The sequence below is a fragment of the Apus apus genome, chromosome 9, assembly GCF_020740795.1.
Source record: "Apus apus isolate bApuApu2 chromosome 9, bApuApu2.pri.cur, whole genome shotgun sequence".
NCBI lineage: Eukaryota > Metazoa > Chordata > Aves > Apodiformes > Apodidae > Apus > Apus apus.
Genome location: NC_067290.1, coordinates 5,077,985 through 5,105,190, shown reverse-complemented (window position 1 = coordinate 5,105,190; position 27,206 = coordinate 5,077,985). Strand labels below are relative to the sequence as shown.

The following is a 27,206-nucleotide window of genomic DNA, read 5'->3' as shown; positions in this document are numbered from 1 at the left end:
TTGTGATTAATTTTTTCATGACAAAGTGTTTTCTGCTCTTTGCAGAAGAAAGGCCTCCCACTGCCTTTATCCTTATCCTTAGTTCAGCCAACTTGTTTACAAGGATTGAGCTTTAAAATCAAAGCACCAGAAGGACTCAGCTGTGACTTTGCCTGGATTATAAGAATGCCAAGATTACTAAATACCTGTCTTTGCTCTTTTTTCTTTCCCTTTTTTTTTTTTTTTCTTTTAACATTTCCACCAAAACATACTGACCTGTGTCCCAGTGACACATCCACACTGACCTTCTCATGGGAAGCTCTGGTCTGACACTACAACCTCCAAACTGGGACCAGGGTTAACGGAGCAGAGTTTTACCCTGATGGCAACAGACTGTGACTGAACTCTGCCTTTCCAGGGTAATCAAACTCCAGGTAAACAAAGAAAACCATTGCAGAAGAAGCAGAGCTTTCTTGCAGTGAGTGTATACATGGGCCCAGGTTGGGCCATGCTCAGCATCCCCCATGGAACTGCATTTTGCCCCCCAGCATTAACGTGGAAATGCGCTGGAGAGCTGTACCTGTAGGCTTGGAAAACATGATATTCAGTTTTTAGAGGTCTGGAGAGGTTTGTTGTGGGTTTTTTAGTGATGGCTTACAAAGAAAAACCTGATTAATTTTGCAGTGCCATGGTTATTTTAGAGGACTGGCTGAAATAATTTGCCATATGAATAATGGCCTGTTTCCCCTGTCACCTCCCAGCACTTAATGGATGTGAGGGTTTGATTTTGACACAACTGGTTTTAGTCACAGTGTCCATTCCCCCAGAGCTGAGTGGATGCTTTCTTTTTAACACCCCTTAGGATCACTGCCTACAAAGCTTTGTTTAAGCCTGTGGATGTTTGAACTCATGTACTGCAGGGTAGTACTGAATTCTGTCACTGACAATCCTTATATGGAGGAGCCAGCAAACTCTGGTTTAAAACACTGAAAAGAAAATTTAATAAAATAGTATAATACTACATGAGTGGCTGAAAGAAACAGAACTAGAGGGTTTTTTTTTTCTTTTTTTTCCCATTCTTACCTTCTTGAGGTACTGTGAAGTACTGGCAGTTTGAGTTAATCCAAAACATGAGCCCTGGTGTCATCTGCTGTAAGTGGCCTGGCTGGTACAAACATTTCTAACACTGCCCCAAATTGCCCAGTATGAACAGGAAGATGTCTCCTCCAAACTGGGTGTTAAAATCACCCTTCAGGTAAGAACCAGCAGTCCATGGATAACTATAATTATAAGCCTTGACTGAAAGTGGCAAGCTGGAAGTGTAAAGATCTTTCCTGCAATAAAACAACTTCAGGCAACGGTGGAACTTTGCAGAGCTCTATAAAACCTATCATCTCTAGTGAAATCAGTCTCTTTGATCTCAGTCTTCATTTTGGGTTTCTACAAAATTAAACAAAACTATGCAAATATTTGAGGAGAGAATCAAATAATTACATTCCAAATAAAGTGACTTTCTTTTTTTTTGGTCCGTCATATGGAACATGTTTTTATTAAAGCTGATATTCCTGAACTTAAGAATACTTGCACAATAGAAGAGTAGAAAATGGGTTTATTTATTATGTGGTTTTGCAGCTACAGGGTGATTCTCAGTTTTTAAATGTCACATTGATATTCTTGAATTTCTTTTCCCTAACTGATGAGATAACTCTTCAAAAAAACTCAGCAGCCGTATGAGACAAAAGAAATGAGCTGCAGGTGTGATGTGCAGGGCTGGCAGAGGCAGCCACCCAGGGCCGTGGGCAGAGCAGTCCCATGTCTCTTAGCTCCCACAATCCCTGCCTGCTGCCCCAGGCCATCACTTGGAGGTTGGTCACCACCTGTCCCACCTGTGTCCCCTGCCTGGCTGCTCACCCAGCTGCTCTGGCTGCCTCACAGCACCATCCACCTTGGGGACTTGCTCAGAAGGGACACATTCCTTGGCTGAAAGGCTCAGCTTTTCTGCACTGGACACCCTGAGCTGGGTCCTTTCCTCCCTGCCACGGGGTGCAGCACTGGCTGCATCTGCAGGTGTCAGGAGAGGCAGCTTTTGGGGGCATGAGGAGCATCACAGAGGTGAGGATGGGCACATTCTGCCCCAATGCCACAGTCTGCTCCAATTCACTGCATGGAATGACAGCTCCATGCTGCCTCCACAGGCTCCTCCTGGATGCCCATAATTACCAAAGCATGCATTATACAGGTTACACTGAACATTATAATGTACATAGCCAAGTGCACACACACAGAGATGTGTGCACTAAACCCTGATGACTCTTGTTTACCATTGTTGATTCATGCCAGCTCTACTCTTACTTTAAATACATCCAGGCCTTGGGGTTCTTTGGCTTTGATGGTTCATACTCCTCAGACAGCAATTTGTGTGTTTTCTTTATAACCTAATGACAGGCCAGAGTTTTGCAGTGACAGAGAGGGTGCTTTACACTTAAAATGTTTAAATTGTCAAACAGCTTCTAAGCACACAGTGAAAAATTGTCTAAGCTAATGGTGTGTTTATGATTTCATGGAAATTTGCATGTGCAAATCAGATATTTTGTTGCACAATCACTGTATGAGTTGCTGCAAATACCTACAAGCAGGTTTGGCAGGTGCATTTGGGCCAGAGTCAAGAACTGCTATATGCTAAAAACCCAGAGGGGGGCTGAAACCAGGCTCAGTCCTGGTCATTAACTTCAGAAGGATGTTATCTTTGTAATGCTGCTTCAACCTTGTCTGGCTTAATTTCATTTGAGCAGGGGTGCTAATATTTTTGCTTTGGGAGGGAGCTAGTCCTGTTACATTGGTTTGCATTTATTACTCATGTGCATATACAGTTTATCATTTTTTATTTTCATAAGCCTTTTTTTCCTGAGTGAGCTGCAATTCAGAGTCAGCTTCTATGAAAAAAAAAAAGAGAAGTGTTTATTTTCAGACTGATCATGAGACTTTGCAGCAGACCTGGAGATAAAGTGTAATTTAAATGAGCCCAGCACAATGCTCCAACACCACTGTACATGGTAACCACAGTCACAGTTAGAGGGATGACCATGCAGCTGGTGAAAGGAATTAATCTAATGTTAGTGTATTACTGCTGCTCTCCAGGAGTAATTTGTGTGTAATCATTTGGGGAACAGGGACAGCATCCATCCCACTGCTCTCTGTTTGAGGAAGGTACCTACATGCAAATTGTTCAGTGCACAGAGGGGAGCAAAGGAAGTTTATTTGCAAATCTAAATGTTGCTCAGGTTTTGCAGAGCCCTGCAGCTGCCTGTGCTGCCCAGCTCAATGCCAAGGGAGGGAGCTGGTGGTGATGGATGAGCTGAGGAGGAGCCTGGCCACACCTGCAGTGCATCTGGGATTTGTGAGTGAGAAATAAAACCACCAAAGCCTGAATTCCTAAGTCAGTGCAGGTGAGCACAGGTCAACCGGACTGAAAGTGTAATCAGACCTGCAGAGCTTTGTTCAGCACTTGCTTTTGAGGGAGCAAGAGGGAGAAAGCACCAAACTGCAGCAAGTGCAGGCTGAGCAGGGGATGTGCTCCTGTGAGTCAGACCTACCTGGTCCTTGCTGTTGGTTTCTGAAACCAGGCACAAGGCAAGCCAATGTGACTAGCGAGTAAGGGGCTCAAGAGATTTTAGGGTAACTAAATTGTGCTGTGTGTTCTGGTGGCTTCTTGTGTAGCCCATGGAAAGAGAGAAACTGCTCCTTGAGGTAATTTGAGGGATGATTTTGCTGCTGAGAAAATGCTGGGAGTGGTCTGGTTTTGTGTTGGTGTTCTTTGGGGAGGTGCAGGAAAAGCTTCACCAGCCCAGCCTGGGGAGCTTTGAGGAAAGGGGCTGCTTATAACGTGGTGCTTCAAAGACTGGAAGTACCAAGTGTGCTATTCCAAAGCAGGCAAATGGTTATGGGGATGCAGCAAACTGGTGGGGAGGTGAGACAATCCTTCCTGCTGTATATCCTGTGCTGGTTAGACCTTTGGAAAAGATCCCACTTTGGACTTAATCCTCAAAGGAAGAGGTAATTGAGGGAACAGAGTCTAGAAAATATGACAAAAATGAGCTAAGAACAGAAGCTGTGGGGAATAAAATGGTGAGACTAAGGCTGTTTACACTCAAGAAGAGAAAATTGTGGGGGGTGAGATCATTGTGTTTAAGTTCTCCTGGGCTGCTGCAGGAAGGAAAGGAATGAGCAGTTCTCTGTGTCTGTCGTGGCTGGGATGAGAAAAGGTGATATTAAGGGATGTATAATTTTAAGATGGGGATAGAGAAGCCGTGGAATAGATTTGCCTTGAGAACTTTGTGGAGTTGCAGTCACTGGGGGTCAAAAGTTAGACAAACAGCTGCTGGAAAAGATACAGCTGACCCTGCCTCAGGTGGAGTAATGAGCTGCCTGGCCCCTGCTCTGAGGCTCCTTCCAACCCTCTTTGCTGTGATGACATGGAAAGCAAATTCTGCACGAAAATAAGTCAATGTGTTGCCTTTCCTCTGCCAGGAAGGAGATGCAGGGTGTACCCAGGAGGAAGAGAAGCAGAATCAAGTAGCTGTGGTAAGGGGCAGAACATGACTGAGACCAGAAACCAATATAACTATTATTTCCTTCCTCTTTAACTATTAAGAATTACTTCTTTTTTCACACTAGCAAGATAGCCAGCAGTATTGTAGGCTGTTGCCTAAGCTCTTAATGCACTGTGCTCTTGAGTTACATTTTTCAGGCCTTTTCCTTTCCCTCTTAGGACGGATTTATGAAGAGTCATTGTAATCAGCAAAGCTGGGTGCTTGGCTGCTGTGTGGTACCTTAAGAAGAGGTTCCTCAGGTTCTGGAAAAAGACATGACTTTCTGATGCAAGGCTCCTTTGCTTCCCTACTCAACAGCAGGCAGCCCTGAAGGGTGACAGATTTTGATAGTAATAAAGAAAAGCACATTGTGGGCACTGGGGAAATAAGAAAAAGGTTTGTGAGTGGTTTGGAGTGGGATTCTTGGGGCCAGGATTCTTGGAGCCAGCATCCTCGTTGGAGGGAGCTGTCAGTATCAGGAGTACTGAAGCAAGCAGTGGTTAAAAAGTTCAAGTGTTCACAGCCCATACATCTTTGCATGTAACAGCACAAGTCTGTTTTGGAAATTATGATCCCTCCAAGCCCTCCTGAGGGTGGTGCAGCAAGGTGAGGGCTGGTAGCCACAGCGGTGGCTGGTGGAATTGAACTTCTCTCTCTGGAATGTAGATCCTGCTCTAGATGCAGTGGATGTGCCCTCAAACAGTCCTGCTTGCCCAGCTACAGGGGTTGCTGTGGGTTGTGGTCATCTGCTCAAAACCAAAGCTGAACAAAGCCTGGGAGGTTTTGTCTGGAAGCATTTTTCATGTGTTGAGATGCTGAGCATCAAGCCTGAGCACCTGAGTGTCAATGTGGCCCATAATTTCAGGTCTGTGTGATCAAAGCTTCCTGATGAGTAAAGCCTTTTTATCAACCTCAGTGATGGGAAGAAAACAGGCTTTGTTATCTCCCTGCTTTGAAGAGTATTGATATTGCTCAGTGCACCCTGGATTGCCAGGAGCCAGGGGTGGCCGTGCTGCACCTGGAGGTCTTCCAGTCTTAGTGAAGAGTCAAAACAAGTAAGCTCAGGCTCCCACGTGGCTCATTAATGCCTGTGCTTGTCAGTTCTAAGTGGAAATACATTGGGTAGCTTTTGCATGGCAATAGGCTTTTGATACCGGTCAGGATGGTGGAGAATTCAGAAGCTGCTTGAAAGTCAAGGCTTTTTTTCCTTGTCTCAGACGTGCTGAGGGTAAACAGCTCTGCCCTCTAGTGCCATTTGCCAAATCTATTAAAACTTCTTACATCTGTGATGCTGGGAATATGCTTCACCCAGACCATCCCTTGGAGCACGCTGACCTGGACTGGGTCTGCTCTGGGCATTGTGCCTGGGGGGTAGGACTGCCTGGAACCTGGCAGCTTCCAGCTAGGAGGGTTTTAGCCCCATGCCAGGCAGGGAGGTGTGGGGCCTGTTGGCACACCCTCTGCACAGCATCTGCAAGTTCATGTCGATGTTTTCACTCAAGCAACCCCATCGAGTCTGATATTTGCTTTCCCATAATGTTTATTGTGCCTTTGAGAGACATGTAGAAGAGCTAAATGATGAACAGCCATTTCAGCAGCTTTGCTCTTTCAGTCCCATAAATAATTAATTCATCGGGGTGAGGAAACACATACCCAGACTCAAACACATGCAGAGCCTAGTGGAGAAAGGGAAATAAGCATGGGATCCACATGCAGAGCCCTGTGCCAGTGAAATGGGAACTGCTTTTTGGAGTGAGAGGGTGAGAGTGGCTATGGAGTTAATTGCCTCAAGAGGAGACAAGAAGCAATTAAGGATGCAGGGAAGTGATAGCTGAGGTTTGAAGTGGTAAGTTGCTACCTGCTTGGCTTTTGGTGAGGGCCATTAGTATGAAGGAGATGCTTGTTTTATTGTCTCCAAGCTCTGTCTTTAAGCATCAACTGAAATAATTCAGATTGTTGCTCTGTGTGGTGGCTGCCTCTCTGCAGCCCCACGGGGTGCACAGGTATATTGTGAACCTGCTGGCAAGCCTCGATGGGAGGGGGTGATGAGGTTTCAGAGAGTCTGCATTTCTGGAAGTTTTGTACAAGTAAATAAATAAATGAAACCCCACAATTCCCACACGGAGGGTATTTGCAGAGGTAGCTCACACAGCCTTTTGCAGGCACCAGAGAATCCACAGTGGAGAGGACTGGGAAAGCAGCTCCAGGGGATTTCTTTAGCCTTGATGTTCACACTGCTGCATCTGGAGAAGCAAGGGTTGCCTGGTGAGGTGTTGCATGCCAGAGCATTCCTGGTCTGGAGCTAATGCCAGAGGAAGGGAAGAGCTGGTTTCTTCCGCTCCATTAGCAATGAAGAGGGCAGGGGGGGTGTGCACTGGTAGGGGGTGTCAGCAAGGCCCTGCAGACTCAACTGCAGACCCAGGACTGGCCAGGGTCTGGGAAACCCTGGGGATTTCATGCTTCCTGCTTTTCTTTGCTCTGATCTGTTTTCCCTGATTTCTTAGGTCCTGCGTTCAAAAAAACACCTGCCTGCTGATTTAGATCAACAGTTTGCACAGGGCTTGACAGCACCAGCCTCTGGCAGGGGCTGCATCTCTTCTTTGGGTGTGGGAGGATGCCTGAAGGAGCCAAGCCTGCTGAACACCAGAGGTGACAGGGCAGGCTGAGGCTTTCTTGTGGTGGTGAAGCTGCACAGGTGCCTTCACACCTCATCTTCAGCCAGGCATGGACCTCTGGACTTTGCAAGAGCTCTTTCCCTGCTGATGTTCTTGTGTCCCTTTCCCAGGAGAACTGATGCGCAGTGGGAGATGGAGCCCAGCCAGTGTGGGGAGCTGCTGGGTAGGATGCTGGGCAAGGGCAAGCTGCTGGTGCCTGCAGGGCTACCCCAAAACCAGGTGTCTGCAAACCTGGGCTGCAGTGGGAAGGTAAATGAGATGCAAGTGGTTCACCTGGGCAACCTTGGCAGTGTTTTCCTGGCTGGATAATGGTATTGTTGTGGTAACTCTGTTAGGGGCATTTCTGGAAAACAGCAAGGAAGAAGAATCCAGTTTTCAGTTAGTCCTTCAAACACAAGTGCTCCTGGACATCCAGCAGAGCACGGAGGCAGTTCTGTGGTTTATGAAAAGCTGAGACTTCATTTCTCTGATCCGTCTTAGCTTGATATGCACTGGGAAGAGCTGGGGCATTTTCATAAAGCCTGGTCGTCTGCTTATAGCTGTGTCTAAAGTGTTTCACAAGTCAGCTCCCAAGATGAGATTATATTTGTGGAGCTGGAAATTTGGTTGGGGAAGATTGGACAATTCAATTTGGAGGCACTTTACCACTTAGTGGGTGGCAATTCATGCGGAGTTTAAAGGTACTGAATTTCTGAGTTTAGTTTGGGCTTGCAGTTCTCATGTTGGCATCAAAACCATAACTGCTGGACTGTTGCATAAATAGCCCACCAATCTGCATGCACTAGTTTATTTTTTTTACTTCCCCCTGAAACTCAAGTCATCTATGACAACTTGTGATCTGCTGTATTTTTCTCTTTGCTCTCTGGAGCAAATGAAACCTACAAGATCATGTTGTCTGAGCTCCTTGCTTCTCCCCATAAGCTAACAAAGTTCAAAATCTGTCTTAACCAGATTTGACTGGGGGCTCCTTGTGCATCACTATGGGTGTTGTTGCCCTGGGTGGCTGGGTTGAGCAGAAACCTCTTGTTGTCTACAGAGGTTCCCACCAAAGATGACAAATAGAAACAGGGGAAGAAAGAGACATAAGTAATTCCCAAGTCTGGGAGAAGTGCAGCCAGAGCTTACCCTGGTAACTGTCAATTCCCTTCTTTTCTCCATTTATATATCTAATTGGGGTAATGATGAAAGCTCGAATGTAAATGCAAATGCAAGGTAATCTTTGCTATGAGTGCTATAATCATTACAGGGTGAAATAATAAAATTAGAGAGATAATAGCAGAGACAGAGGAAAATGGAGAGGCGTGAGCGAAAGAGAAAATAATTCTTCAGGCAGGTTTTCAGAGAAACAGAGAGCTAATGAGTTGGAGCTCATCTAGATGGCAGCACCAGGCATTGCTTTGCCTACGAGGAGAGGTGATGTGTGTCTGGAAAATGAGAGAATTAAGAAGTTACTTGATTAGTGGATGGGGTAGAAAGAGCCACAAAGAAGAATTAGGAGCAGATTGAAACAGCTAAACTGTCATGGGCTTATGTGTACTTCAGTTGAGTCAGAATGAGTGCCTGATACTGATCAGTTCATAAGAACAGGCTGCTTCATCTGTCTAATCCCTGCCTGTCTCTGTTTTTAAAATCATGTTTGGGTTGAACAGTTTTGATCCTGATGCTGCTACAGAGTGGCCAGGAAAGCAGAATAAAAGCAATGGCAGAGGGTTTGCTCCAGCCTAGAGACCAGCACCAGGACCCAGCAGGGTTTGAAGACATCAGCAAGACCACCCTGACCCCATTGCCTCCTAGGTGATGGGAGTGAATTTTGGCAGCCAGCAGACTGGGAAGGAGCTTTGGTGTGAGCACAGTGACCCCAGCTGCAGCCAGGCTGAGCCTTTCTGCTCTGCTGTGGTAGCCCAGACTCACAGGGTGGACCATGGACATGGGAAGGGGCAAACAGCCTCCAGCATCCTCAGGAACAAGAGGCATGGGTGTGTTATGGGCTTGTTTATCCTCTGTCCTTTCCCATGAGGTCAAACCTGGAGCACTGAGCCCCTCAGGGAGTGGCTGCAGCCTCATGCCCCAGTGATGGTGCCGGGAGTATTTTTGCATTTGCTGTAGGCAGCTCCTTTGCCATCTTGGATTTTATCTGAGCCTGAATCCTGATAAAGGAAGCTAATGGAACTGGTGTGAGTGATGAGTGGGAGCAGGTTCTTGTGTTTGCATGGGGCATTTCTTGGTGATCCCATTGCAGACTGACCCTGCTGCATGTGGAGGGACCTGCTCTGCCCCTTCCCCCGGTGCCAGACGGAGGCATCGTGGGGTGGGTATGGGGGGAGCAGCTTTGTGTGACAGGAAATAATTAGGGGAGCATTAGCTTTAGGTTGAAATAAATGGGCTGTCCAGCTGTAGGTACTGTAGAGAGGAAGCTGAATGTTAATTAGATGCCACCAGTAATTATGGTGATTATGTATTTTTTGAGTGGCTGTTGGGAATAGCTCCGTTCGCATCCAGAGGGTAACGTGAATGACATTGCTGATCACTTTAAGGGAGAGTGAAGGTACTTCTTAGAAGGGGGAAGGAAAAAAAAAAAAAGTACAAACCCAAGGACAATTGCAGTAAAACAAAGCTGCAGTAGGATGCAAAGAACTGTGAGTGAGGTAACTGCTCAGGAAAACTGAGCGTTGAAGTAAGAGAAAATGCTTTGTGTTTGGTGCAAGAAATACATCCTGCTTTTCTACGTAGGAGAAAGACATCATGGCAGAGATGGGACCTACACCTGTTCTTCTGTCTCCTGGTGTGTTTTCTTAACTGTGAGACAAGTCCTCTTCAAAGTAACTCTGAATTAATTTTGCTGGCTTTCAGGCCTGTTTGCTTCTGCCCTCATCCTATATCACGCAGATAAACAAAGGTCATGCCAGAGAAATTCATAGAAACAGCTCTTTTGTAAGAGACTATGACCTGATGTTCTTTGCAGACAGTAAATATTTAGACCAGGAGCCTAGTTTTCCAGGCTTGTCCATACATGGGGATACTCTGAAGCAGTTGCTCCACACATTTATGTAGGCATTGTGATAAAGCAAGCGCCCACATGTGAAACTTCTCAGGAGTAGCTGTTTTGCTCTAAGTTGAATTTTTCTTTCCATTTTTTTTCTTTCAGTTGTAGATCAAACCTCTCACTTATACCCACTAGTTAAGAAATGAACTCATTAACATGCCACCCACTGTGTCTGATAACCTAACACCTTCGATCTCAGACAGTCTCAGCTCAAATTCACTCTTAAAATTATTTGTCAAGATTATTTGTAGAATAAATTTGCATAAATCCCCAACAAGCATGTACACGTAGACATTTGTGGAACCCTTTACTGGAAATGACTGGTGTGCAAGAGTGTTGTTTTCCATGCAAACCTACGAAGTGCTCCTGGGGGTTTCTCACTTCAAGAAATATTAACAAACACTTGAATCTAATAATCACAAGAACGTGCAAAAGCCCAAGAACAAGGAGCTGATTGGCACAGAAACCTTCTGATGGTTGGACAAGGACAGTCTTCTGTGATCCACAGGGAAGGTCCATCTAAAGCACTTGTGTGGCTGCCTTTAAAAAATGCATCATTCCCCTTCATTCACAGGGGAAATACAGTACCTCAGCACCTGACCTTCCTGAAGGTGATGTTTGGAAGATCCCTGGTGATGATGATTCAGGTAAGGTCTTATCTGCTTCTGGCATCACCTGTGTTACTTGCTGTCAGAGGCACGACTGATTTCTCTGAGCACTTGGACCATTCAGAATACCCCCATGATATTCAGTGGTCAGCACGTCTCAGAGAGAACTGAACAGATATGCAGCAAAACGGTGTAGCCACCTTCTTGGTCCTGCACTTCTGTCTGCCTGGACATCACCATCACTCACAGGGGAGTAATCTTTCACCAAATGGCCAACCCCTTACCTTCCTCCAGCGTCTTTCTCCATGTGGAGGTTCTTCAATTGTCCATGGTCTTGTCATGTGGGACCACCTACTCCTTCACAGGGCCAAAATGCAAGTGTCCTGCATCACGAGATGGGTTTGTGCAGTCAACTTGGATCCCTTCCACCCAGACACGTGGGCATACTGGTGGCATCATGTGTGCTCATCAAAAGCAGCTCTGTTTTGCTCCTGAAATGGGTGTAGTCATGTGGCAGAGGAAGGACTGCAGATCTGAAGGAGCTGGAACAGTGGGGTGCCCACATCTTGGAACAAGACTTGGGCTAACAGCTGGCTGAAAACTTTGGTGATTTGGGTGCATCCAGGGGCACAAGATTTGCCAAAGGAAAAAGCTCTCCCAACAGCAAACACAACAGCCCTTGCATTCCATAATTACTTCCATCTAGGAAAATTGATGGCCTCTCTGATTGAACTGTATTAAATGAAAAGTAGGTGATGAAAGCTTTGGTTTTGTATCTAAAATCCCACTGCTAATTAGAAGGTCCTTTTTACTTTTTCCCTGGCCAACTAGTCAGTTGAAATACATTTTCACCCTTTTATCTGTAGCACTTTAATTTAGGGAATAGTGAGACCCTGCACACATTTTCTTGCACGTTCAGAGCACTGTGCAAGCTTGAAGGTTGGCCTGGCTTTCATTTACCTGGTGCTTACACAGCCTGTGCTCTCCTCTTCCAGATTCCTCCTGAAGGATCTGCAGCTGGTTGATGGGAAGTTTCTGAAATGCACTGTGCCACATCAGGAGAAGCACAGGATAGCTTGGGCCTCTTGTCCTTTCTCTTTGAGGTTGAAGAGTTGACAAGACTAAATGGACACACCTGGAACAGCTGAGTCTGGGGGAGATAGAGGAAGATCAGAAGCCCCCAGCAATGTTTGAGACTGGTCCTGAAGGACATTGATCTAGATATTAAGACCTGTGTTTGTCAGACTGGTTGCTTTGCCATGGTCTCCTTGAGAACCTGGCTGAGCATCCAAAGAGGTGTGCTCTGTCACCTCTGGTGGAGGCAGGCTGGCTCATGCCACTCTGTTCTGGTGCTCTTAGTTTCTCTGCAGGCTGTGCCATCAACAATACTTATTCCCCATAGGAGTTTTTGGTGGCTCTGTGTCTGACAGCTTCAGTTTTCCTTGTTTGCCCTTTGCTCTTCTCCTTTCATCCTGTTCTTGGACACAGAGAAAATTCCGAGTCACACAAATGGGTTTCCTTCATCCCTGCTGCTTTGTCACTTCCCACCTTTGACCTTCTGCATCTGGCACAGATGTGGAGGCTGTGGGCCCTGCTCAGGGGCTGGCAGTTCAGTGACAGCCATCGCTCAGGTAGCTTTGGATGTAACACAGTTTCTCTGGGTCTCTGCAGCTTTCTGGGTGAGGAGATTCATCAGCCTGAGGGTTCATTTGCACAAACCCCACGGGCGAGAACGCCAGCACTGCCTCAGGCCGTGTTTATTTTAGCTCTGAGGGGCTGTTGTGAGCTCAGCAGCGTGGGCAAATGATGCCAGAGACCTTCTGTCCTCTTGTCTCACACAGTGAAGTGATGTGGTGGCAGGAGGAAGGAATAAGGCAGCTCAGGGAAGGGCCGTGTTCCTGTAGAGGGTTGTGCACTGAGGGGTTTTAACCCGGGATCTCTCTTGGGTGCTGGTGAAGGTACTTGGGGCTTGTGTGGAAAGCAATGGTTTGTGTGTGGCTGCCAAATTTTGTGCTGGGGTTGGTCCCTTTTTACTGTGGGATGGGAAATAAGATGATCAGGTGTTCTTGTTTGTTTGTTTTGTTTGGGTTGTTTTGCACAGATTTTTAAACTGCTTCTCTGCTTTTCTCATTCCTGGGTGGATGGGCACGGCTGCTGTCCATCCCAAGGATGGCTTCAGACACAGACCAGGAGTGGAGTCAGTGTGATGTCACCTGTCTGTGTCTGGAATAGGCAGGGTGGTGGCTCTTCCAGGAGGAAGAACACCTCAGCTGGTGTCCTGGGATTCCCCTCTGGACCGTGCTGGGGTGCTTTGTGCTGTCAGGCTGTGGGCAGCAGTGGCAGCAACGTGAGGGCTGCTCAGCAGGGCAGCAGCCAGTGCAACGGCTCCAGAGCTGGTACAGGGGCATGCAGAGCCCTGGCTCCCTCCTGACATGGGCACCCCAGGCCGTCCCTCTACGACACCACTTTGGGAAACATGTTGTGTCCCATCTGTTCCTTGCCGGCTCCCAGCAGTTTCTGTGTGTGCCCACCAGAGAGCAACCCCGGCACAGGGTTGTTGTCTCCAGAGAGACAGGGATGTTAGGTCTGGGTGTGAGGTCAAATCCATCTTCCCTCAGCCCTTCCAGCCCTGTCACCTCATCCTAAACCTGAGCTGAATGGTGGATTTGGTCCCACCATGTATGCTGTGTCATGGTCAAAAGAAGCATCCCTGGTCCAGGTAGGGAGGATGTGCTGCTGTGTGAAGCTCTGGCAAGAGACCCTGCCTGGGTCTTCTGCAGCAAATCCCTGCTGTCTCCAGGGAGGGATAACTTCAGGAGTTAGCAAGGAGTATCAGTCCAATGCACAGGGAGCAAGTAGGGCTTCAGGTAGAACTTGCAGAACTTGGATGAGTGAAAATCTGGTACTTTATGTAGTCCCCTGAGTTAAGTGCACAGACAAAAGGTGCTCATTTCGGGAGATAGCTGTGGTGCTTTAACATGTAGTTGGTTGTTTCAGTGTGGGTTTGTATGTGAGACACTATCCTTGCAGTTCAGGGAAGGAAGAAGCCTGGGGTTTTCATCCATCCACGGACTTTGGAAGCATCAGCTCAGCTCCAGAGCTGGCACAAAGTTCCAGGGCAGGCAATCACATCTGGGCTCAGTTATGCAACATCAAGTAGCTCACCTGAGCTGTGTGTCAGGAGGGAGAGATGGACAGGATTTATCTGGTTCAGGACAGACCCACAGTGGAGGGGTGATGCTGAAGGATCCATCCCTCTCCTGGGCTTTGTTTGAGCCAGAGGGGTAGTGCTTCCATGTCAGAGGTGGGTGCAGCAGCCTGTGGCACCACTCAGCCCCAGCCCTGGTGCTTGCAGGAACTTGGAAGGAAAGCCAAGAAAAAACCCAACAACTCCTTGCTATTTTTATCCTTGCACCAGCCTCCGGGGATTTCGATTGACAGGGTTACTTATGAAGCTAATATTATGAGTTTAACTATGAGTGAAATAACACAACTTCTGTGGGAAGTGGAGTAAAAGAGCCAATTATAGAGTAGTTTAATAACAACACTTTGCTGGCTGGGTAGCTGAAAACTTACCGTTGACAGTAATTAGATTTTTTCATTCTTCCTGTTAAATAGCTATAAAAATTACAATAGAAATTAATCTGGTTCTTTTATTCCAAGCTGTTTTCATTATCCAGTCCATGCCCATTTGGCCTTCAGGTTATTATTTTATATGGTTTTAGTGTCTGGTATTTAAGATATGTAGAAACAGAACTTAGTGTTGAAAAATGCAGAAGGCACTAAGAATAAGGAGGTGGCAGTAACACTTTTCTGAGTATGAGAAATCCAGGGGATGCTTGGATGGATAGTGAGGGCTTTCCAAATGGGCTCACCCTGAATAACAGCTGGACTTCTAACCCCAGGAATTGTTGCAAATAATTTAAAATGACAGCAAAAATGAGATGTTAGAAATGAAGCACTTTTTTTGCCTGCCTGTTACTGTAATGTGCTGGGTGTAGATTAACTGCAGGGAGGGAGGGGGGTGCTGTGGTGCATCAGTCTGTACAGTGGGTGCTTGCTCTTCTCACCTCAGATGAGGGGTTGGGTTGGGCTGGGATGGGAGTCACTGCAGTGATCTGGTTTTGGGCTTGGGTCACACCTCAGCCTCTGAGCTGGGATGGCAGCATGAATGCTTGGGGGGCATTTGTTGGCTGGCAAAGAGTTGGACTTGTAGTGGTTCAGGCAAGAACCTGTGAGATCCCTCAGGTATGTGGGACATTTCTTCTCAATCTTTGCTACTCCTTGGCATTACACCAACACGCTGGGCTGTGCAGGCATCTCACCTCCCTTCCATCCACCTCTCAAGTGATGCTTACTTGTCAGCTGCCTTCCTTTCAAGCATTGTCCTTTTCTCTTTTGTGTCTAGACAGCAGTAAGTTTTCTAAAAAACTTGAATTCTTTGAGCAGCTGTGTATTTCCAAACTTGCAGGGTAAAATCTGATGAGCCAGCAAATGTGTGGTGTTTTGGCTGCTTATGATCATAGCTTGAAAGTGCTGCACAGCACAAAGGAAGAACTCTCAGGTTTACTCTCATCATTGAAAGCTCAGGGTGGGATATTTGCTTAAAGGCCAGAAGTGTTCTTTCTCTTATTCTCCTTTATTTTATAATGTAGAAGAGCCAAGTATGATAAATGATACCCTGGTCCTGATGTTGAGAAGGAGATTGAGTGCAAGGTTGTATTTTGCAGCTCCTGTGGGATCTCTGACACACAGTAAACAGGCTCTGCAGCAGCACGCCTGACCTCACAACAGAGCGTGTCTCTCACTTTATTTCTTTTCCTCTGCCATGGCAGGAACATCACAATTCAACTTCACACTGACATTTTAGTTTTAAAACACTCTGGAGGTGTCCAGAGCCATTAGCAGGACAAAGGCCACTTCCAGGTATCCTGTTGCCCCACGTGCTTCCGCTTGCCTACAGAAATACGCTGTGCTTTTGGCAGCTGCAAGTGCTCCAGATGGTCCTGAGAAAAGTGCAAATGAAAGATTTTATTTTAGCTCTTCCTCACTTTAATAAATCCTGTTCATCTCTCTGGTAGATAATTTTTTTGAAGGGGCCGGTAAAATTCATCCCTTCTCTTTTCTCCTCCCCTCTGAGCTGTGACCTTCAACTCGTCCCTGTGCCTTTGGGAGGTGTGCTGCTGGTCCCTGCAGTCTGCCATCCAACACACGTGCCTTCTGGAGCTCAGATCATAGTCTGTAGAAAATGGATCTAATCCATGAATCCAGGTCCACCTGGCCTGGTGGTGGGGCCAGTTGCCAGTTTTGTGCCAGGTGGACAAAGCAAGTGGTTCAATGGGTCTTGGCATCCAGCCATACGCTGGTGTGGTGCAGACCTTTGATGCCTCTTAAGACAAATATTCTGTCATGCCCTGGGTTCCCACCACCCCCAGCACAGCTGCAGCAGGGACAGACAGTGGCTTGAAACACCTGATACTGCTGTTGGACTCTGCCTGCTGCCCAGGTAGGCAATGTCCTCCTGCAAAGCCATGGTGGAAGAGCAGGGAAGCTGAAAGGAGTCACCCTCCAGGGGTGGCTCAACCCAGGAGGCACTACCTGGACCTGAGGCTTGGGAGGATGAGGGAGAGGGAAGCTGTCATCTCCCTGCTTAACTCCATCTGGAATGGCATGTGTGCTCCTGATCCTGTGCTGATGCTCATACAGTGCCCAAGTCACCACCCTGCATTAGTTCATTCCAACACATTTTCTTGTTAAAAAATTAGATCCATTTTTCAGATTGTTGCTGCACTAGTAATTGAATTGAAGGGTGTTTGTTTTTTCCATTGTTTTGTGTTTTTTTTGTTGTGGGGTGGGTTTTTTTTTGCACTGGAGTAAATCAGGAATAAGTCAACAGAATCGAGCCCTGGGTGCTTTCGGCAACATGCTCATTTAAATTGGATGCAAGAGGGTGTCTGTGTTTACATTTGGCCTGCCAAGAATCTCTGTTTCAGAAACTGGCTTACATAATATGTCAAAATTGGTTTACTCATTAGCATTGCAGCCGGCGCGAAACAAGGCGCAGATTGAGAAACTCGCGGCAATATTTGCATCCAGAGCCCAACGCCCAGGGGGAGGGGGAGGTTCATTAGGAAACATTCCATTTCCACAAGTCAAACAAATGGTTTCCAGTTCCATATCTCGGAGTTTGTTAATTTTCGGTCTTCCCGAGTTTAAAGAAAGATTGGGAGGGAGATGTAGAAGTCTCTGTTTGCAAACAGGCAGCCTGTCTTAATCTGCCCTCGGGCTGGTGGGTTATTTGCAGCAGCAGCTCCAGGTTGGCTGATTCCTGATTTTTCAGTGATGACCAGTGATAGGACAAGGGGCAATGGGTGCAAACTGGAGCATAGGAGGTTCCATGTGAGTATCAGGAAGAACTTCTTTCCTGTGAGAGTGACAGAGCTCTGGAACAGGCTGCCCAGAGAAGTTGTGGAGTCTCCTTCTCTGGAGACATTCAAACCCCCCTGGACACGTTCCTGTGTGATGTGCTCTGGGTGACCCTGCTCTGGCAGGGGGGTTGGACTGGGTGATCTTTCCAGGTCCCTTCCAACCCCTAGGATTCTGTGATTCCCCTCTCCCAGGGGTGACTGTGGCCCCTCTGCCAGGCTCCAGCCCATTCCTGCAGCCACTGCTGCCCTGATGGATGTTTTCCCTACAGCACAGGTGGGATGGAGCCTCTGGTGTTAAATGTGGAGTGGGGACAGAGGTAACAGCATGGTCCAGAGAGCTTGTGGTGGTGTCGCTAGTTCTGCCTTCGCCTGGCCAGGGTGATCACGGGAGTGCTGCAGCCTCAGGCAGAGCTGAGGACCAAGATGCTGAAGAAAGTCCAGCTCAGGTCCTCCACGGTAGGACCAGCAAAATCATCTCTACCACACACTGTGTGATTTTTGCAGGTGTCTGTAAAACTGGACGCATACATGGGAGCATGAGCAGGGCTCCCAAGGTAACATAAGCAAAGATGCTAAGAGTAAAGCAACACAGCAATGAGAAGGCCTAAGTGTAACTAGTGCTTTTGGGCTCCCAGTACATGAGCTTTAGGTACCCTGTGGTGGGCTGGGGGAGAGACAGTAAAGCATGTTGTGGAGCCAGAAGAGCAGCCCCATCTCATGCTGTCATTGTGCAGATCCTCCTGTGGCTCCTGCTGTCCCTGGGGAGGAGAAGTCCCTCCCCAGGCTGCAGACCTCTCTGTTATTGGTGTCTCTGCATCCCTTTTAGCTGTGTTGTCTGTGCACAGGTAGAGGGTTAAATCTTTTCAGGCCCTCGAGTGATGTGGCAAAGCTGGCAGAGCTCTGCTGGGTGGGTACAGCTTTTCAGTAGCATCTAAAGGAGTCTGGGCTCTAAAATCCATGAAGCTTTTTAGTCTGCTTGGAAGCTAGCAACTTAAAAATCAAAAGCAGAAAGCTGTGGTACAGCACAGAGACATGGCATAACAGTGTGAGCACTGGCAACAGCTGGCTCTATGCTTGGTGCTGCCAAGTGCCCTGTCCAGTATTTCAGATGAATTTTTGCAAAGGAATCTAATAAAGCTGAAGGAGGCACCAGCCTGCAGTGCTGCAGGGTCTGTCGCAGCCCGACAAGTGTTCTGCCTTGTCAGCAAACACTGACACATCCACTTTCAGCAATACTAAGCCTGATCCACAGGATTCATGGCCTGTCACTGATTCAGAAAAAAAAGAAGAAAAAAAAACAAGTGGGCTTTAGTTTCCTTATGGTGTGGGGTCAGTGTTGTAGCACCGTGTGAAGGAGCTGTGTGACAAGGTGGGTCATCACCTGCTGCAACCCATCGTGCTCTGGCTAAAACTTCATCCTGCGTCCCCCACAGTTGCCTGAGTGGGAACATTTTGGAGGGCTGAGACACAGCAGCTCCCAGGGACACCTCTGCAAAACTGTGTTAGTGGATGTTTTTCAAAGTTTTCAGAAGACTTTGGTGAGTTTAAGTAACAGCAGTTGTGTAGCTGTGGGAAGGGAAAATAAAATGATCTCACTGCAGAATGGAAATGAGAGGTGTTTGCATTTCACTTGCTGTCACACCTTGCAGCAAGAGGCTGGTCACCATGAGATACAGGGAGTTTCAGTGCCAGCTGGAGAGCTGAATGCAATGAAGAAGGCCACAAGCAGTGAGATGTCTCAGCTGGGGAGAACAGGCAGGCTGAGCATCCTCTGCCAATGTGTGGGAGCATCTCAGGTACCTGCAGGCTGGGGAAGAGCTTTCCCAGGGATTTAGGAGAGCTAACATCACCCCTCGAGCTGGTGGCAAGTTTTGTGTGGTCCTTGGTACCTTTGCCCATTTCTGGCTTTTGACTCCTGTTCTTCTTTGGGTCTGTGTTATTCCAATGAAACCTCCTCCATGCCTTGTCTAGGCTGCTCTGTCTTTGCCAGAATTGGCAAGGAAGAGGGAGTGGGATGTGTGAGCTCTGTCCTGGGGGAGGAAGGCGTGTTGGCCAACGCTAACCAGGCAAATACTGAGATGCTTCTGCAGCCTGTGTGGTGGGAGCCTGGCTGCAGAGTGCAGTTCCTGCTTGAGTAAGGCATCAAAGGGCTGCTCACAGTGCACTGGGAGGCAAATGCTGCTCAGCTCCACAGACCAAAGGCAGTGAGTTGTTTAATCTTTGTGGCTGGGACTCAGACAGTGTGCACAGTCACTGCCAAATGCTTCCACGTATGTTAAAATGCTCCGAGCAGCAGAGCAGGGCTTCAGCCTGGAGAACTCTCCCAGCACCTCAATGTCTCCTCGTTGCAGCATCAGGCTGCATCTGTTGGGAACACTGGGCCACGTTGCCAGCAGTGACATCTGTCAGTGTGTCTATGTGGCTCCCACTCGTGGGAAAGGGGCCCGGAGCTTCAATGCCCTTACAGGGCTGTTGGAGTCTCTTCTGTGCCTGGGTTGTGCTAGAAGTACAAGCCCCAATTGGATAAATAGAATTATCAGAAGAACTCAGTCCCCTGGGTTTTGTCTTCAGGATTTTCCCTGTGAATTCCAGGTCTCTGTGCACAATGTAAATCCCAAGCTGCCAAGGAAAAACAATTACTGCTCCAATTTTGCTGCTTAGAGAACTGTTGCCACCCAGCAGGTGCTTCTGTGTGCCCGTAACTTCGGTCTCCAAATAAAAGGGAAAGTTCTCCTTGTGTTTCACCCATTAAGTCACGTGTGTTTGGTTGTATTTGATGCTGTGTTTAGAAAAGAGGGCAAAATAATGATAAAGCTAGGGCTGATAAATACAGAGCACAGAGCGTGATTCACAGTCTCAGGTACATCAACCAGTGCTGGGGCCATGGGCTGAGGGTGATGGAGGCTCCAGGGGTAAGCGTGGATCTGGGCTCCTTGCTGAGATGGATCTGGGGATCCATTTTGTGCTCTTAACGTGCCAAAGTCCTGAAGGCAGAGCTGAGACATGGGGCCAGCCTGAAGCCTCTCTGTGAGGAGGTTTGCAGGGACAGGGTGTGGGGGTTTGTGTCTTAGTACAGCTGCCCAGAGGGGAGCAGATGTGGCATCTTCACAAGGACGTGCCATGTGCTTGCCACTGCTGTGTCTTGTTTGCAAACAGGTGCCTGGATGTCAGAGGCAAGGAGCTTACCTCCTGTCACCTTCTCTGCCTCCTTCCAACACACACAGGGGCACAGAAAAGGTTTTGCTAGGGTAGGTGAATAGCACTAAAATTTTTCCTTTTAGCAAAAGGGAATCCATGTGTTTCCTGTAGGTTTTCTCTGATGCATGAAAAGGGGCAAAAGCTCAAATTCCAGGGGGACACTTTGAAGGTCTGGTCCTGTGCAAGCACAAGAGCAGCTCAGTGCACATTAAAGTATGGAAGACCTGAGAGGTCTTTCCCCTTCTGAACAGGCTCCTTGCTGTAGCTGTGGGGCAGCTTTCTGAGGTGCAGTGAAGGGCAGCTCAAAATATAACAGAGTCTCCAAAAAAAGCCCGCAAAGCTGGCAACGAAGATGCACCACTCCAATAACAGTCTGGAAGCATCAAAGCTTTGGAGGCTCTTTAAGCTTGGTACAACTTTAGCCCAGAATTGCAAGCAGCTCCTCTCCCACAGAGCACACCCAAGGACTCAGGCGATGGGGAGGAAAGGGCTGCATCTCCCAGCCCGCCGTGCTGGTACCTGCACCACAACAAAGCGACCAGCCTCTCACCAAGGGGAAAACATTCCCTGTCTCTACTTAGGCTGTGTGTAGTCACTGTCTTAACAATATGAGCATTTTGCCATCCCTCTGCAAATAAGGCTGAGGCTGCTGCCTGATTGGTATATCATCTCACTTTCTCTCGGCATTGATTTTCTTGCTCTCCTTATTTGCTTCATAAAAAGCAAGGGAAGGAGCTGGTGCTCACTCACTCCCTCTCCCTCCCTCCCTCTCTCTCTCTCTTTCTCTCTCTCTCTCTCTCTCTCTACTGTGAGAAGCTTTTGGGAGCCTTTATTTTTAGTATGAGACAAACCTTGCTTTATTTCAGGAGACGCAAGTTGGATTATAAATCATTTTGTAAATGTGTATGGTGATATTTGCTCCGGTAAGTTTTCTGCATCTCTATTTATTTGTGTAAATGTACTGTTTGGGGGGAAAGTGGGGTTTTAAGGGAATTGTGAAGCTCAGAAAATTGTTTCTAGGTTTGGTTGCTTTGTACTCTCATGCTGAGCCCAACTGTTCCATGGTTTTTAGCTACGTTGAAGTATTTTCGGTTCGTATTTTGCTCTGCAGAGAGGGGGGTGCCTGCTTTGAAAACTTGTTTTGCACTTAATTTTACAGCAGAAACGTGGAGAGTGAGGATTAAAGGGGAAAGGAATTGTGATTTATCATGTTTCTTCTGGCGTTTTAAATCAAAGATGCCGCAAAAATAAGGCAGCAATATTTGATAATAAAGAAATCAGTAAGAGCTATTTATTATTGATCAAGCTGAAGTATGAATATCTGACTGCATATTATGTTAGAAAGATCAATATAAAGTAGGGCAGGTTGGCAGCAACAAGCTCCTCGTCAAAATGTATTAATGAAAGAAAGAAAACCTTCAAAGTAATTAAGAAAATAGCTGGCTTTTCAGGGTGTAGCATCTTTAATACAGGTCAATAGACTGTTGCTCCCTGCCTCTGCTTTGTGCAGCTCAGCTGCCTCATTCCCCAGCGCTCCCAGCTAACTTGGAGACCGCTTTGTTACCTGGAAATGGCAGCGAGGTGCAGTTATTTATCTGTCCCCATCATAGCTCCTGGTCTGCTTTCCAGGCAGTGCAAGACAGAGATTGGACCAGCATGGCTGAGGGAAACTAGATGTGTAGCTGTAATACTTTCAGACTAAGTGGTAAATCCTTGAACTCGCACCATCGTATTGATGAATTTATTGGTGCTTTGATTCTCTCCTACTTGAATCGTGTCCATGGGAGTTGATGGCTTTGGGTTTCAGAAGACTTTAAAAACTCTGGCTGGAACACAAGCTGGAGCTGCTGTGAGAACCTGCTTCAGATTATACCTGTTCAGAAAACCAACATGTTAGACCCAGAATAGTCTGCCCACTCTTGTGGCACCAGGGTACGCTAACAGGAATCTGATGTGTGCTTTAATAAGGTGATAGAAGACTGTAGCTGGGTTCATTAAACCCACAGGAGAAGGTAAGGATGTTGTGTCTGGCAGTCCAAGATCAATTCTCCCAGAGACAAATTTCAAATTGCCAATAACTGCTTAGTCATTTTAAGCTGCTTTTGGACCAGTTTAATTGTTCCTGTTGTTTTTTTTTCAAAATGCAGTAGTTGTTCTTGCCTTCTCACCTGCCCGAAGTCTCCCAGTTCAGTGGCTTTTTGGTCTCTGTATGACTGCTGTTTCATGAGGACCATGTATGTTTATACCAGCTGCATAACTTGAACCTGTGTGCTCAGCACAGTGTTAGAGAACATGGTACATAACAATAATTGTCTTTTTCACAGTCGTTTAACTCCCCCGGTGTGGAGGGCATGGGTGTCTGAGCACTGCACATCTCACACACTTTCTAGGCATAATCCTGCCTGCCTGAGGACAACACTAAGCATTTCTGGCTTTGCTGAGCCTTGGTGTCTGGCTCAGTGCAGTGTCCTGCAGGTGAACAGATGGACGATGGTCTAAGAGCACATCTGGATGACCCTGCAGGAGAAGGGGCAGGGTAGTACAAATGAAAGAACATGACTCCTGCTTCCTACCCTGCAAAGCTAAAGGCCTGGGTGTTCTGTGGCACATAACTCATCATAGCAGGGGTGCCAGACCTGAAAGCTGAGCATGCTGTGGTTTATTAAGAAGCCAGTTTGGCCACTTCACCTTTACAGCTTTGAAGCAGGACAATAGGCCAAGTGTGGTTGGTTTGACTGTGGGCAGAGGTAGGTCTCACCCCCTGCCCCCAAAGGCAGGTCACCAGAAGCCAAGGGGGGTGTGAGGCACAAGGTGGATAATGTGGTTAATCTATCACTACAAGACTTGCCCTTGGCAGAGGAGCTTGTGGCTGAGCAGAAATTATCCCTTCAGCCCTACATGCTGTCTCTACAGGATACAGCTGAAACAAGCTCAGGGAGACAGGAGAGTTTGCCCTGCTCCTCATGTTGTACATTAAGAATTCTTCAGTGTTCATGGTTTTCCAGCTGTCACCTTCTGCCCATCTTAGTGTTGCAATGTGTGGTGCTTCTTCATCTCTGGCAACTTGGAGGTAGCAAGTTTGGGGGTGGCTTCTCCTCAGTCTAGTACCCTCAACCACATCTCACCTCTCAGACCTCAGAACAGCCTCTGCCACCTTCCCAGGAGTGTGACATCTTCTCTGGAAGATGATTTCAGGCTGATGTGCAAACCAGGGCTTGGTGTGGCTGCAGAGACAGGTTGACAGTGAGATGCTTCACAAGCTGCAAGGGCTGAGAACAGAAGATTTGTGCCAGTGGGATGTAGGAGTCGCTGCCTCTTTCTTACAGGTCCACCAGGGCTTGAAAAGGGTTTGCAGCATTATTTTAGGGGTGCCTGGACCCTGGGATCCTGGGGAGCTTTTTTTCCTTTGAGACCTGTTTCCTTGACTGCTCCTCTAGCAGCTCAAACAATTCCTAGAGAAATTCCTTAAACCCCTAAAAATTGATTTATTAAGTATCTGGCTCCTCCTGAGTGCCAGAGACTCTTTTTTTAGCCAAGTCCTTGGAAGACTTAATGGATTTTTTCCTCACTTCTGTTAATCCTGTTCCGATCAATAGGTGCAGCACAGAGGGAAAGGCATTCGTGTTGGCACTGGATGGCAGCTGCCTGGCTCTGCTGGTGGTGACAGGTGGTGGTTTATTCTTCATGTCACCCTTGGTTAGGAGTTCCTGTACAATCGTGTGACCATTTTTTTTTCCCAGGGAATATTTCCCTATACATAGGCAGATGGTAAACTCGACCTAGGGGTTGGTGTTTCCTGATTTTGCCTTCGGGCTGTCTCCCCCTCAGGAAGCTGAGCACAAGTGATTTCAGACAGTAGGGTGGAGTAGCCTGGGAAATACAGCATGTTTGTGTGTGGTGGGCTGGGGGCTGAGAGGAACTGGGGACCCCAGGTCCCTGCCTGAGCTCTGCCTGCGTGGGTACCCCTGTGGGAGGGTGTGAGGAGAGCTGGGGAGTGGGGACAGGCAAGAGCCACATCCCTGTTCAGCACATCCCTGCTCCTTCGCCTCGAGCCAGTGTGGGCAGCCTGGTGTCAGGTGAGGAGGTGAAGCTGCTGTCTGCCAGCACAGCACGTGCCTCTCCCTGCGTGGGACACAGGGGGCTGGGGAGCCCAGGGAGGAGAGATTGAGCTCCTCACCAGGGTGTGCGGTGGCACAGGGCTGGCCCTGGAGAAGTTGGAAGGGGCCCATCAGTGTGTCCAGGCTGTTGGTGAGGTTGGGACTGGGTCCACACACTCCTGCCCAGGCTTACAGGGTCAGAAGGAACAGAACTGTGGGGGTGCTTGCTCAGTTTTTATTTAATTTGGTGTCTGGTGTGGATGGAGGGGCTGACTCTGCCTGTCCTGAGTTTGTAAATGGGGTTGTTCACTGGAAGGGATGCTCAGAGCCCTTGAACCTGCAGTGAAGCTTCTTGGCAAGTGAGCTCTGAGATGGGAGACATGACAATACTGTGAAACTCTCCAGCTTTCTTACCCTGTCATGTACAACCTCTCATTTTGGGGGGGGAAAAAAAAAAGAAAAAAAGAAAAACCAGGAAAGAAAGGAATATGAGAACAATGTGCTGAGACCTTCTGTAGAGACAGGGGAAGAGACAGGTGATCAGCGTGGGGCGTCGTGTCTGCAGTGCTGCGCCTTTCCTCTCCTCTTTCAAGTGCCAGTGCCAGGGCTGTCCATCCACCCACGCTGGGGCTGTCTGTCCGTTGGGGCTGGGGCTGTCTGTCCACCCATGCCACAGACAGGCTGGCTGGCTGGAAGGGTCTGTGCCCCTGAATGGCAGCGCAGAGGCTCATTTGTCACCCGATGTCCCCGGCACCGTGGCAAACCAAATATGCTGCAGCAGGCTGGAAAGCTGTAAACATATGGGCACTAACAGCAGATTAACTGAGTGATTTAGTCTGAGGGGCCTGGTAGATTACCATAAAATGTGTCTTAATTAGAAAAGCAATCAAACTTGCACAGAGTCAATGAGGATGAAACGTCCCTGTTGGCAGCTCCAACGCGTCCCCTCGCACCCCCCACGCAAGGGGATGGGGATGGGTGTATCCCATGCCCACTTTGGGGGTTTTGCTGTGGTTTGTCCAATCTGGCTGTGGGTGAAGGGTGCTCTCATGCTGAATTCTTTGTTCTCTGACCCACAAGAGCATCCCACAAGCTGCTCAGAACGAGACTGATGGTGAACTCGGACTCTTTTAACAGCATTAATGAACCAGAAACTGCTGAAGGTGAAAGAGCATTTGCACATTTTCCTGAAAACTGTGTGCAATTATCCAGAGATATTTTTAAGTGTTTGCCACGTATAGCACAGCTAGTCCCAGATAAAAGACTGGGGCTTCTAAGTGCTACCATAACACAAATAATTAATAAGTCTCTCTCCCTCGCTGTGTCCTCATCTTTTTAGTGAACATGGCCATAATTAGCTCTCACCTGATTCTGAATTTACAGCATGTTCAATTGCTTTTTTCATTCTGCTTGTGTTTTCTTTGCTTCCTTATTTTATTGGCCCTGGTTTTATTCCACAGGCCTGAATCTGCAGATAGAAAAAAAGGCTAGATGATCATCTCCAGCAGTGCAGGTATAAAGATTGCAACAGCCAAAACATATTGATGCACTATTTGTTTTGTAGAAGAGCCTGTTTTTTTCTGGGGCTTGGGAGAATTTGAAACACATTGGGAAGTGGCACAGAAGATGTACAGCAACTGCTAACAATTGAGAGAAAGAAAAGGACGCCTGGTTATTTCAGAATTAAGTCTTTTGAATCACAAAGGAAATGGGGAACATTCAGGCAAGGTTTTTCCCAAGGTTTTTATGTTATCTTTTTGTGTGTTTAGAAGGAGATACGGCTGCAGATTTCAGGGAGTGTAAAGGAAAGGGTGTAAAAAGAAAAAGAGAGAGGCAAGAGATGTGGAGGAGCACAATAAGGGGGAATATGTTGAGAAAACAGGGCAAATGAAGCTGTCCAAATTAAGTCTTGTCAAGAGCTACTGAGACAAGGAATATTTTTGAATTTCAATTTAAGGACACTGTTATTAGCATTCCCTAAAGAAATTTGTGTTTAGGTGTCACTTTTTATGATTAAATATGGGAAAGGAGAGTAATGCCACCTCTGGGGACAGAGTGTAAGAGGAATGGTGGAAAAGAGGAGTAAAGGGAGGTTATAATTTTGCGAATGTTTCTTGCTCAAAATGTTCCCTGTGAATTCCCAGGGCTCAGCAAAGCTAACGTTCATTTATAGCCCATCATTTTAATTATTAGAAAAGAAATTATTTTTAACATGTGGGCTGATAGTTAGCCAGGAGCAAATTCTTCTTCCAGGCTTTTGCACAGAGGTGGGAGCCGAGGTTGGATCTGGCTCCAGTGGAATTTTCCATCTAAAACTGTTTTGAGATGAGGTGATGGGTTTGGGTCCCACCTGTGTAGAATTCTGGGCAGAGCTCTTGTACAGAGGCCTCAAGCCATCCTCCAGTGCAAAAAGTGCCATGGCAAGGCTGTGTCTGGAGCAAGGAGGGGATATCTGAGATGGTCAGATTAATGAAGGACATACCTACTGTGCCTCAGTGGCCAGGGCTGGCTGGTCCCTGCAAGGTTTCGCAGAGATGCTCCCTAGAAAACCAGCCATGTTTTTCTGAAAGCAGAGCCTTGATTCCCCGT

The 27,206-nt window shown here is 47.4% G+C and overlaps 1 protein-coding gene across 2 annotated transcripts in view; it reads left to right on the top strand.

The window, feature by feature from the left end:
- Nucleotides 1-27,206, top strand: part of SYNPR (synaptoporin) — a 103,808-nt gene that overhangs the window by 37,053 nt on the left and 39,549 nt on the right. Inside the window, exon 1 of one of the 2 annotated variants that reach the window (XM_051627728.1) lies at nucleotides 21,196-21,443. The exons of the other annotated variant lie outside the window; for it this stretch is intronic. Coding sequence (XP_051483688.1) covers nucleotides 21,420-21,443 — 24 coding nt within the window. The 5' untranslated portion in view covers nucleotides 21,196-21,419. Of the gene's footprint in view, nucleotides 1-21,195; nucleotides 21,444-27,206 lie in introns of those variants that run through there. 2 annotated transcript variants of the gene reach the window in all.